Genomic DNA, 12,692 nt, shown 5'->3' with positions numbered 1-12,692 from the left:
TGAGAAAATATTGGAAGAGATTATAGTTGAAAACTTCCCTAACATGGGAAAGGAAATAGCTACCCAAGTCCAGGAAGTGCAGAGAGTCCCAGGCAGGATAAACCCAAGGAGAAACACGCCAAGACATATAGTAGTCAAGTTGACAAAAATTAAAGACAGAGAAAAGTTATTAAAAGCAAAAAGGGAAAAATGACAAATAGCATACAAGGGAACTCCCATAAGGGTAACAGTTGACTTCTCAGCAGAAACTCTGCAAGCCAGAAGGGAGTGGCATGATATATTTCAAGAGATGGAAGGGAAGAACCTACGACCAAGAATACTCTACCCAGCAAGGATCTCATTCAGATTCAATGGAGAAATCAAAAGCTTTACAGACTAGCAACAGCTAAGAGAATTCAGCACCACCAAACCAGCCCTACAACAAATGCTAAAGGAACTTCTCTAAGCGGGAAACATAAGAGAAGAAAAGGGCCTACAAAAACAAAAACAAAACAATTAAGAAAATGGTACTAGGAACATACATATCGATAATTACCTTGAATGTAAATGGACTAAATGCACCAACCAAAAGACACAGACTGGCTGAATGGATACAAAAACAAGACCCATATATATGCTGTCTACAAGAGACCCACTTCAGACCTAGGGACACATACAGACTGAAAGTGAGGGGCTGGAAAAAGATATTCCATGCAAATGGAAATCAAAAGAAAGCTGGAGTAGTGATACTCATATCAGATAAAATAGACTTTAAAATAAAAAATGTTACAAGAGACAAGAAAGGACATTACATAAAGATCAAGGGATCCATCCAAGAAGAGGAGATAACAATTATAAATATCTATGCACCCAATATAGGAGCACCTCAATACATAAGGCAAATGCTAACAACTATGAAAGAGGAAATGCAAGGCAGAAATAGAGACACAGATATAGAGAACAAACACATGGACACCAAGTGGGGAAAGTGGGGAGGATTGGGGGGGATGAATTGGGAGACTGGGATACCAAATTGTACACTCTAAATATATGCTGTTTATTATCTGTTAACTGTATCTCAATAAGAGTTCTTAAAAAAATGATACAAATGAACTTGTTTACAAAACAGAAACACACTCACAGACTTAGAGAATGAACTTATGGTTAGCAGCAGAGGATGAGGGGGAGGGATGGATTGGGAGTTTGGGATCGACATGTACGCACTGCCATATTTAAGATGGATAACCAACAAACACCTACTGTATAGCAGAGGGAACTCTGTTCAATATTCTGTAATAACTATATAGCAAAAGAATTTGAAAAAGAATAGATACATGTATATGTATAACTGAATCACTTTGCTGCACACTGGAGTATAGCTGATTAACACAACATTGTTAACTATACTCCAATATAAAATTAAAAATTAAAAAAAAGAAAAAGGAAAAAAGTGAGTAGAGAATCCTTGAAAAAAATAAATCTTAGAAATATGGGTTCTGCAAGAGCTTTGATAGATCAAAGCATAGCATTTATTTCAACCCACACTCTATCTTAATGTGTGTATTTGCATACAAGCAAAAATTTTGGAAAGAACATCCCAAGAAGATCATTGAAGTCTGATGTTTGTAGGGCAAGTACTATATACAAAGAAGATGACATTTTTAATGTAATTTATTTGAAATGCTTCCAGAAAAGTTTAAGGCCATTATACAAAAACATTCATTTCATGAAACATTCACTGACTTTCTTCTCATTGGCCAGCCCTTGACAGACCTCTTTTCTCAACATGCTGGACAAAGTGGCTGATGGCTCCTGCAAAGAATGATTCATTCTTTTCCCCACCATCAAACAACTTTTCTCGGCTTCTCTCTGCTTCTGTCTGCAGCAGATTCATTCAGTCGCTAAATCAATAACAACTTGAGAAACAAAGCAGTTTTAAATAAACTTGTAATAGAAAAAAAAAATTCACTGTGTTTAAAATCTATAAATACAGAAATATGTTTTACAGGATAAAATTGACCACAACATTTTTTTTTTTTCAAAAATAAGTACTATACCTTGTTTTACATTGATAAATCTTGTCACACAGCTTCTTTGAATGCACATGATAGACACATAATAAACTGACAACAGAGTATTTACTGCTTTCCTTTGTGTAAACTTGAAAGACAGATTTAAAAAAACAAACAAACTTTTTTTTTGGCAATAATTTAGAATCATTACTACTAGTGCTGGTGTGGGTACAATTTTGCACAAGTTATCTTTAACATTTACCCTCGCAGGGAGCTTTTCTGTGCATTCAGTTAACTTTTTTAAAGGTCTGTGACTCACCGTGCATTGTAAATCAAGGCTGGACAAAGAGGTTACTAGTTTGGCTAACTGATCCTAATTAATGATACAGTTAATTAAGTCGGCCTCTGGAGAATGTAATTATGATTCTGATCCCAGCACAGAGCCAGCGATGGCAAATGATGACCCAAAAGTGGAGCAGGAAAACCCAAGGCTCTGGTTTTTCCCAGAAGGACAATGGACCTTGCTTTTCGCTTTTAATGCTTCCCACATACGGTCACAATGGAGCACTTGCAAATTCTTCTTCTCACCTGTTTCTGTAAACAGTCACTGACTGAGTGGCAGTCTCTTCCTCATTTCTTCATTCATGCTCTAAAATACGAGCAGGCCTAGGCAGATGAAACAAAGCAAAGACGGGCCTTTTTGCTATCCTGCCAGGTTTTCCCAGGCCCTTTGAGTTCTATCCTGATATTTTAGGCTAGAAATGGCTAAGGCCAGCCAGCATCTATGGCAGAGGCCTCTTGGTGCAACGCACACTTCAGTTCAAGATTCAGAGCTGACAGCTGCTTTTGTGCTGATCCTTTTAAGGTCAGACTTTATTTCATGTCCTAATAGATTATTGCATCAAATTTGTACTGGATGAAATTGCAAGGTCAAGAGAGTGCTTCTTCCTTTGCAAAATTAAACCTTCAGAATCCCGAGGGATGTTTTCATGCTTTTTGGTTGGATGACATTGAACCAATTTAACTTGAAACACTGATCTTTCCCGGTTCTCCTTCAAATGCCATCACAAAACACAAGTAACTTTCTCATGCCCTGTTTGCAAGGCCCTTTAAATTTTATGCCTTCAGCTACCCTGTCGAAGAGCCAGAAAAGCTCTAGAGAAACATGGAAGGACGCTTTAAGTAATCTACATGGAACATGTAGTTTAGAGATTGTTTTCTTTCTATTTTTTAAAATTCAGCAGGACAAGTGAAAGTAATTTGTTCAAGTACTTCTCCATCCATCCAGACACTTGTGAAATACAATACAGGGTAACAGGTGCCACAGATTCCAGCTGACACAGGTTGGCAGTTACAGTACTAGGGACAAAAAAGTACAGATGGAAGAGACTGGGTCAACACAGTCACTATGTATTAAAAAGTGCTTCTCCAAACCGTTCCATGTGTGGAATGCAAATACTGTACAGGTAAGACACAGGGCTACTTCCAGGAAGTACACGCTTCTGTCACACGTTGCTTTCAACATGCCTGCTGTTCCCACAGGAAGAGTCTGTCTGCTCCATGCGCTCACAGTCAAGGCTGACCTCGCTTGTGTCCATGCTACAATCTGATTCACTGTCCGATTGGTCCATCTGCTCAAGTTTTGTGTCTCCCTGTGGCTCCCTGCTCCCGGTGGTGGGATCTAGGAATGGTCCCTCGGAGTCAAGTACCCCAGCCTGCCCTGCAGCACACAGAACTGTTTCTTTGGCTTGACGAATACAGTTGAGCCACTGCTGTTTGTTGAACGTGTCATTGGCTTGTAGTGAGTGGGTCTGACTTTGGGATCCATTTTTGAAACTTACTCTGAAGAAGTTTTTAACTAGAAATGAAACACACATGAAAAAAAGGTCAACGGACAGGTATTTCCTCAGGCCAAAGATAACATGTGTGGTGACACTAACCCCAATACGCATGGCAGAGATCACTCATTGATTACTAAACGTGCCCCACTGATCCAGGACCCTGCAGCCTGCATCAGTCAACAGGTGCTGACACAGGTCTGGCACTCAGTTGCCCTCAGAAGCTAGCAAATCAGTACAGGACAACTATGTCTTCTGTTTCAGGGGACCCCAGAGTACTGGGTACCAAACCTAGTTGCATATCAGAATCTCCCAAGAGCATGTTAAAAATATAGATCCCAGGGTCTCACCCTTAGAGATCTGAATTCTATAGGTCTGAGGTGGGTCTCATAATCTGTAATTTCAAAAACTGCCCCAAGCTAGAGCTTTTTTCAAGTTTAAGAAGCTCTTTGTAATATCAAACAGGCCCAAGACCCTCCACAGGACAGGACCTGCATATTTACTATCCGATGATTGAGAAGATATGTAAAGACACAGAACTCTTAGAAGTTTGGTTTCATTTTAAAATAACATTGTAATAACTGCAACAGGAGCTATGCGCATTTATTTAAAAAATTTTTTTATTTATATTTTTTTGGCCGTGCCATGCAGCTTGTGGGATCTTAGTTCCCTGACCAGGGATTGAACCCAGGCCCTTGGCAATGAAAGCGTGGAGTCCTAACCACTGGACCACCAGAGAATTCCTGGAGCTATGTGCTTTTAAAAAACGGTAGTGCACAACATGGAAGACATTTGATTTAGTTTAATAACAACATTAACTGGCATTTAATGGGCTCTGTGTGCCATATGCATGTGGTTCACAGAAGTGCCTGCCCTCAGTCAGTCCCCCTGCACGATCCCTGTAGCCAACAGACTGGCTTCAGATAAATTCAGGCTCCAGTCTTTGCTGTGGGGCAAATGCCTTAACTCCCCTACGTCTCAGTTTCTTTATTTGTAAAATGGGAAAAACAAAGAGAATCTACCTTAGATGGCTCTTATGAGGGATAAATATGATAATATATGTAAGTGCTTGTGCAATGCCTGGCACATAGTCAGTACTCAAGAAATACAAGTACTACTACTGCTACTAGTATTACCACTAGGGCGGAGGGACTGGTGAGTAGGTAAGAGGCAGTATATGTGAATTACTTTGACAATATGATGCCAATGTTAACCTAAGAGGCTCAAATGTTACTTGTTCAAAGAAGACTTCCCTGACCATTTCATCTTAAACAGACCTCCTATTGCTATTCCTCTCTCTCTCCTTACTGGGTTTTAGTTTTTTTAACGCACATGGATTATTTATTTGTTTCTCATCTGTCTCCTCCATCACAATGTAAGTTCCACAGGGCCTCCAAAGAACTGAACTGTTTAGTTCCCCTGGCACAGTGCTTGACACATAGAAGACACTGGAGAGACATTGCTATCTAAGCTTCTCTTGGTTAATTCCTTTGTTTATTAAGTCTCAAGTTAGAGAAGCCTATTCAAGTAATTACAGATAAACCCTCAACCCAACTGACCATAGTTATGTCTCTTTAGAGACAAGTCTGCCAGCTCAACTACAAAAACGCACCATTATGCAACTATAATCACATAGGGACTGTCTGGTCTTAAGAATGCTTTTATCCAGTGGAAGGAGTCAGAGTAAGGGAGCTTAAGGGACATCAGTTATATGCAGACAGGTCAACTTGCAGTGTCTTGCTCAGTCCTTATAACAATCCTATGAAGTAGGTATGGATGCATTCCCCACTTTGCAGATGGGAAACTAAGGCTCACAGAGGTTGAGTAAGGTTACACAACCAGTAATTGATGAAACAAAACTGGAATGCAGTTTGACTCCAAGGCTATGGCTCTTCTCTTTTCACCAGCCAGCCATTCCCTCCAAACCACCAGGACCAAAGACGTTTAACAGGTCAAAACGGACAGCCATCCATACTTCTCTCATTGTTGCTGAATGCCCCACGCAGGGAGCCGCCCAGCCTCACTTCTCCATCCTGCAGGTCTTCCAGCAGGAGGTCCTTCACGGGGATGGGCTGCCGGTACAACTGGTAGCAGAGCTGCTCGTTGTGAGTGACGGCTCGAGTGATCACAAGTACTTCTTGGAACAGGAAAACATGTAGTTTCTGGAAGAAAAAAATGCACAGGATCCCCCTAAGCAATCATCTAATGAGTAGTTGGTAAGTGGACCTCTGTGGCTAAGAGGTCCCTGGATACCAGGTTCACACTGGCTTATGACTTCTAGGCTTGAATCTACCTCCGGGAGAACAGTAGTTGGGGGTTGGAGGCATTTCCAGACGTATGCATTGCCTTCCCTATAGGAGCACCTCCCTAGGGCCCCACTAAAGAAGGCCTCTCTGCCTACAGACACCTGCAGCCAGGTCTGCCAGCTCCAGGGGCGTTCTTCACACTGCAATTCAACCTCTAGTGTGTTTCTTATAGGAACATTAAAAAAAGAGAGAGAGCGAGAGAAACCCCGCAGAATACAGGGGGTAATGAAGGAAAAAAAAGTGCTCTCCTGGCTTTGGTTTATTTTACCCAATACAATTCTAAGAGATCAAAATGAATAATAGTCTATAAAGGATGAGACTGGTATATCAGAGCCTAATATTAATCTTTGCTTCTCAAATCCATAAAACACTTGTTCCTTCAATCACAGAGCTGACTATCAGCTTCATCCAGGCACCCAGGTTGAGAACACTGCCCATTCCCAAGGAAACCAGAGCACGCTGCTGAAGCCACAAAGAAAGACGATCAAAGAAGTTGTCCTTCTCAGTTAAGTTCATAAGAACCTCAGTTCTCTGAAGAGGTTGTGTTTAAAAGGCTGATGATTGACGTGTGTTGTTGGCAAAAAAAGAATCTTAAAAATAAAAGCTTGTCTCAAACCACATTATGAAAGCAATTTTGCTGAGTGGAGCTGGGGTAGATTGGCTCCATTCAACTCCAAGTGCCAGACTCTTCCCACAGCTTGGAAATGCTTAGGAGTTGAAGTAAGAAGGTCCACGACTTTGTAGCTAGATTCTGGTTTTCCAGTGGCAATATTTGGGAATGTCAGCCCAGGGGTCTCAAAGAGGAGACCAGAAGAGTAGGGCTGAAAATTCACATCAGAATCTTGACTTGGGGTCTAGGAAGCACATTCAGCATTATCAGATAGTTTTACATTTGAAAGAAAAGATAATTGCCGGTCATCTATCCCTACCCTGCCACAGACGGATGCAAGGACAGAGAGACACACACATACACACACACACACCAAAAACTGCAGAAACTGAAGCTCAACTGAATGTTGGCTCATGGAAACACAAATGATGATGGTTCTGTATTGGTGTGTATTTGGGGTGGGGGGAGGTTTGAAGACTGAAAAACAGAGTAAAGCACAAAATAACCAAGTTAAGGGCTTTTATTTGGTGGAGAGGGGAGAGAGAATGGCAGAGAGAATGTTGACTTTTCTTTTGGGGGTTAGGAAGGGGAGGGGTTAGTCACTGTTTTACATACCAAAAATAATCAGGGATTTTTATACTGTTTCTACTTCAATCACTCTTCTAGTCAAGGTAGGCAGTTTGAACTCAGAGTGTCTGGGCAACTTTAAAAAATATCCCTTATTTATGAAAGTTCACTGAGAATTCCTCTTCTTAGGTGCAGCTGCTTCCTGCCCTCAAACTACTGAGATTTTTTTCCTAACTCAGAACTTTATTCATAACGACTTTTACAGCTCTACGGGGAAAAGCAAACCCACCAACCAAAACAACCCCCTCCCCCAACTAAAATCTTTGTTCTCAAAACTCTATCTGCCTGAAGCATGAACTAGATAGAGTTCACCTTTAATGCGCTAGGCACATCCAGCCAGAGAGTCTCAGTCCTTGACTGATGGACAGAAAGAGAACAAGCCCTCATTCTGTGGAGTGATGCATCTTCCTATTTCCCACAGGGCTTCTGAGAAAGAATGTTCAGGAAGCCAGAGCATCAGCCATTAGAAGTCCACCAGTGCTTTCCAAAAATCAGCAAAAAAGCAGAATGCAGTTTTCTGGCAATCAGTAACTCCCCAGTCAAACAGAAACACTTCACAGTGGCCTGTGATAGGTCTCATAACCTCTGCTGCAACATCAGCTGGTTAGATCTACAGCAGCACTGACAATGGGTGCAGGGATTTCAAATAACATTTCCAAGACTGCTCATAAATGCCACTTTATAGTCCAGGTCAAAAGGGCGTCCCCTGAATCATCAAAGCTTTAGTAAGAGCTTTTCAATCTAGTTTTGGCTTTCATTCTAAGGGTTGGATAGATATTGAAGATGAAACACAAAACAAGTGGAGACTTTCTCAATGGCCTTCTCAATGCTGAAATTTAAATATATATAATATATAATAAAATTTATATATTATATAAAACATGTTACATATAATATATAAAAATTATATGTATATATTACATATTAGCATTAATTTCTACTGCTATATATAAAAATAGCCTGGTGAGTTGAATGGACTCTCATGTAGTTCAAATCCATTTTTCTTTTATGTACGCATTTATTCATTCACTCATTCACTCACACACACATTCACCTAACGCTATGGCGTGCCTTCATACGTGCCAGATCCCCAGACAGGCGCTGGGGACTGACAAGGCACAGTCCTCACCCTAAAAGAGCGTGTTAAAATGAAAGATACTGGCAGAGAAATGGAGAATTACAACCCACTGCAGCAAGTCCTCCAGGGGAGATTTGTACAACTTGCTATGATGGGAGAGGAGAAACAATTTCAGTACCCACTGAGGAATAAAAGCCAGGAAACAGAATATCTACAGGTCAGAGCTAGCTATGTAGCTGATGGCAGGGTAGGTTATTATTAAAAACAACAACAGCAACGAAAAATTGGTCTCAAAATGTCAGTTTGTGGATAGGTACCAATTCATGAGAAAGAAGAATTTTTCATAAAGCTAAATGAATTCAATTAATGAGCTATCTGTTTTTCTGAGATCATATACTTTTTAACATCCTGTTAAAATCAACCATTACTTTCTGATATCAAAGTGGGAGGAGAAGGTAATTGTTTTGTATTTGTTTTTGAAGGTCATGACCAAACAAAAGAAAAAGCTGGCAACTCTATGTTGGTTTCCAAAATTTTTCTGAATATGTACTGGTCATGAAATTAAATACACACACACACACACACATATATATATAAATATATTTAAAAGTATATGATCCTATGATATAAATGACACTGGAGGAGCAATTTTTGTCTAAAGACTGTAACCCTGGTTAGGGAAGGCATAGTAACAGCAGGCTCAGCATCAAGTGGATTAAGCATTTGGGGAGGCCCAGGATGAGATTACTGAGGGAGAGTAACTACTCACCACGCCCCGGTTGTTCTTCAGTTCACCATGACAACACAGCACCCTTGAGCTATCAATCAGGGAGTCTTTCTGGCCTTCTTCCAAGTAAAGAAGTCGCTCTTTATAATAGCGGCATTCAGATTCTCCAGTCTTGGTGTTGATTTCTGCCACAATTCCCTGAATGATGTTTATCTGTGAAAACAAAAAGAAAGTATGGGGAAAGTAAGCAAACCATTCACACCAACAAGGCCCGGCACTCAACCTAGAAAGTCACTAAGATACACTTGTATCTAATTCTGAGATCCTGTTATCTAAGTTGCTGCTTTGGGAAAAGGGAAAATTAAATGCTTTTAACATACAGTATCTATCCATCCATACACCATCTATACGTGTACATGTAAAGGTAAATACATACACATATATTCATTTGTACACACACACATATATATTTGTATTATATATAAAACTAATGTTGATGCATAATTTTATCTGAGAGAGAGATATGAGGTATCGATTTAAATGTGCAGGACTTTATAATTACTAAGCTCCATAGTGCACATTTCTTAAAACATGTTCACAATTTTGAAAATGCAGGCATACAAAAAACGTGACTGAGAAAAAAAACAAAGCAGAATGTAATAGTCTAGAAAAGGGATTGTCCTTGGGGATTTGAGACTCAAGTTTCAAGGTCTCTCTACATGCACTCAATCTAACCTACAAACAATATCTGCTAATTGGGTGTGAATAAATGGTTTGGATATCTTCTTAGTGACAAAACATAAATGATGTATGAAGGACAGAGAACCAGGAATGGAAAGAAAGGACGCTAGGAGTAAGAATGGGGACAGTTTGTCTATATACACTCACGCCCATGTCTACAGCACACGTGAGTAAATTAGGGGTAGAGGGATTTCAAAGCAACGGTGAATGCATTATTGTTTTTGGGTTTTTCTGGCCACGCTGCTTGGCTTGCGGAATCTTAGTTCCCTGACCAGGGACTGAACCCGGGCCCTCGGCAGTGAGAGCACAGAGCCCTAACCACTGGACCGCCAGGAAATTCCCTGCATTATTGTTAAATACAAAATGAAGCAAAACAAAGCAAAACAAGAGTACAACACTGAGACATGTTCAGTGGGCATTTGTTCTAATGTAGTGTTGTTCTATCACATGAATAATACATCTAAAAGTTAGAAAATTCTAGAAAACAAAGGAACAAGAAATTAGTTGAGTAAAAACTCAATGACAACAACCCAAGGCAAAGTAATGACTTCCTCACCAGAGATCTCTGTCCCCTAAGAGTGAAAAAGACCAACAGCCCCATCTTTCTTGTGGTGGTATTAACAGAAAAGAAGCTAACATATAAGAAATGTCAGTAAGGCCTCGTCTTGGTCGTGTTTACTTAATGGAAAAACAAACCAGTCTCTGAAAAGCAAGGTTTTAAAAGAGGCCTTTACTCACGGAAAAGCTACCAGACCTTGTGTTCAAGTGGCAGTGAATTCTAAGATTGTTAAATTATTATTTTTCACTTGCCTTCTGCCCAAAGCAACTGGATAAAAACTTCTACCCAGTTATAACTTCAGCACTTCCATGCAAGTTTGATAGAAGATCTTACAGCTTTGAGCTGAAGTCTGGTGACTGCATCCTATGGACAGAGGCATAATCTCTACACCTTTGTAGCTACTAAGAGTTTCAAAGATCATTTATTTATTATTTTCTCTATTTCCTAAATTTGGGTGGTAGCACTACTTTGATAATTTAAAAAAAATTATATTTAAAAATACAGGCTCTTTATGTCATCAAAGAATTTTTTTTGGTCCTTGATGTCAACCTAATGTTAAACATAAGTCCTGTGAAACTAATGTTTCATTAATACAAAACAAGTAATAAATGGAACACTTTGGTATACAAACTTTCTCCTTGCTTCTTTTTTCCGCCTTTTGGTTTTCAAAGATGACTAATTATTCACTGTTACTTTCAAAAACAAACAAAAAAAGAAATTTCACAAAATATACTAAAGCTATGACTCATCCTTCAAATTAATTTAATTGATGCTTGTTGAGCATCTATTCAGTGTCAGACTAGGTGGCACTCAAAGCCAGGAGACAGGGCCCCTGCACTCAAGAAGCTTAAAATATATGGGGGGTATCTGAGTAATTGTTTTATATCTACCTTATCTTTCTACTTTAGTATATTTTTAATATGTAGTGAAATCCATATTTTTTTCTTTGCTTTTAAAGACCTTTGCATTAATTGCTGTGGCTCATCTTAGCTGCTAGCTAGGTGTAGCTGGGCAGCTGGAATTAATCAGTACTTGACTCAATTTTCTGAATTTCCTGCAAGTATCCAGGAAACCAGAAGGAAGATGTACTATAGCACAAAGATACATTCATTTCCTAATTTAACTCAGGAACTGAACAGCTGGCATATCACATGAAGATTAATAAACTCAAAAGCCACAGTGGTTCCTCGGGCAGCTATGACTACTCTCAAATGCTGTTTTTTCTCTGGTGTTTGAAAAAATAAAAAGAGACAGAAGCACGGAAACGATTGGTGTTATTCCATATTCCATGTCTATATTTATCATAATAACTCTGGGTCTACTTTCATTTACTGAAAATATAATTTTTTATTTATATTCACCTGTACACCATGAACTAATCTGCCTGCATACCATGTCTAATCTCTCTGTACTAGTTCTTGAGAGGAATTTATCTTGCAGAATTGTAGCGAGGAATGAAGTTACATATAGCAGATTGCCAATAGCAAACAGTCATGGTAGTTGCGCATTTAAATTAAATTTATTGTTGCATCTCTCATTTGGGTTCAAACCAAAGGGCAGAGGCTGGTAAAGGGAGATGATGAAAGATACCTACAAGAGAACAGAGATTAAACGCACACATTCTGGAACTGTCATCCTCAAAGTAGAATCTGAAAGCCGTGTCTGTCTAGTCCCTTGTGTGGTAATATCATCTACTTGTCGGCTCCTGACATGGACCAAGAATAGCAGCCTTCACTGCTGTTGCATCAAAAGCAGGACTGTTCTTCCCATTGATGCCAGTGATATACTTTTTTAAGGAATTGGAACAGTGGCAGGCAGAGGGAAGAGATGGTCTGCAGGATCACTTTCTGGCTGAAACAATCCTTAGAATTTAAAACATTAAACAACCAGATCTGGAATATATGAATATCCAAAGTCCTATTTTAAGATGTTCTCTCTGGGGGGAAATTTCTATCAACCCTCCAAATTAAGAAATTCTAATACAGATATGGTCCTTTACGCACTGTATTAAAAGCAAGACCTTTCTTTAGATCTAATCTTAAGACTGAATGCTTGGTGTAGAAGCAATTTACTTAGAGTTCCCTGATTTTTCCCTTTTCATAGTGGAAAATTTATTCAGGGAACATATAAGTCAAGTTACACTGGCACTGTGGGTTTTATGGTTATCAAACATACACAATGCACTCAAGAGGACAGGGGTAAATAATTCTGTTCA

General features: G+C 39.5%; 1 protein-coding gene across 21 annotated transcripts in view; it reads right to left on the bottom strand.

Moving 5' to 3' along the window:
• Window positions 1-1,533: 1,533 nt before the first annotated feature.
• Window positions 1,534-12,692, bottom strand: part of ARHGEF3 (Rho guanine nucleotide exchange factor 3) — a 295,435-nt gene continuing 284,276 nt past the window's right edge. For 10 of the 21 annotated variants that reach the window (XM_057704792.1, XM_057704787.1, XM_057704788.1 and 7 more), the window contains 3 exons: window positions 9,220-9,390; window positions 5,805-5,991; window positions 1,535-3,849 (listed from right to left, as the gene is read on the bottom strand). In XM_057704792.1, coding sequence (XP_057560775.1) covers window positions 3,497-3,849; window positions 5,805-5,991; window positions 9,220-9,390 — 711 coding nt within the window. In that variant the 3' untranslated portion in view covers window positions 1,535-3,496. Of the gene's footprint in view, window positions 3,850-5,804; window positions 5,992-9,219; window positions 9,391-12,692 lie in introns of all 21 variants that reach the window. The other 11 variants (XM_057704803.1, XM_057704799.1, XM_057704802.1 and 8 more) reach the window with 2 other exon arrangements.

This window comes from Hippopotamus amphibius, chromosome 13 (assembly GCF_030028045.1).
Source record: "Hippopotamus amphibius kiboko isolate mHipAmp2 chromosome 13, mHipAmp2.hap2, whole genome shotgun sequence".
NCBI classification, from domain to species: domain Eukaryota; kingdom Metazoa; phylum Chordata; class Mammalia; order Artiodactyla; family Hippopotamidae; genus Hippopotamus; species Hippopotamus amphibius.
The sequence above is the reverse complement of the archived record's forward strand: the minus strand, read 5'-3'. Positions and strand labels throughout refer to the sequence as shown.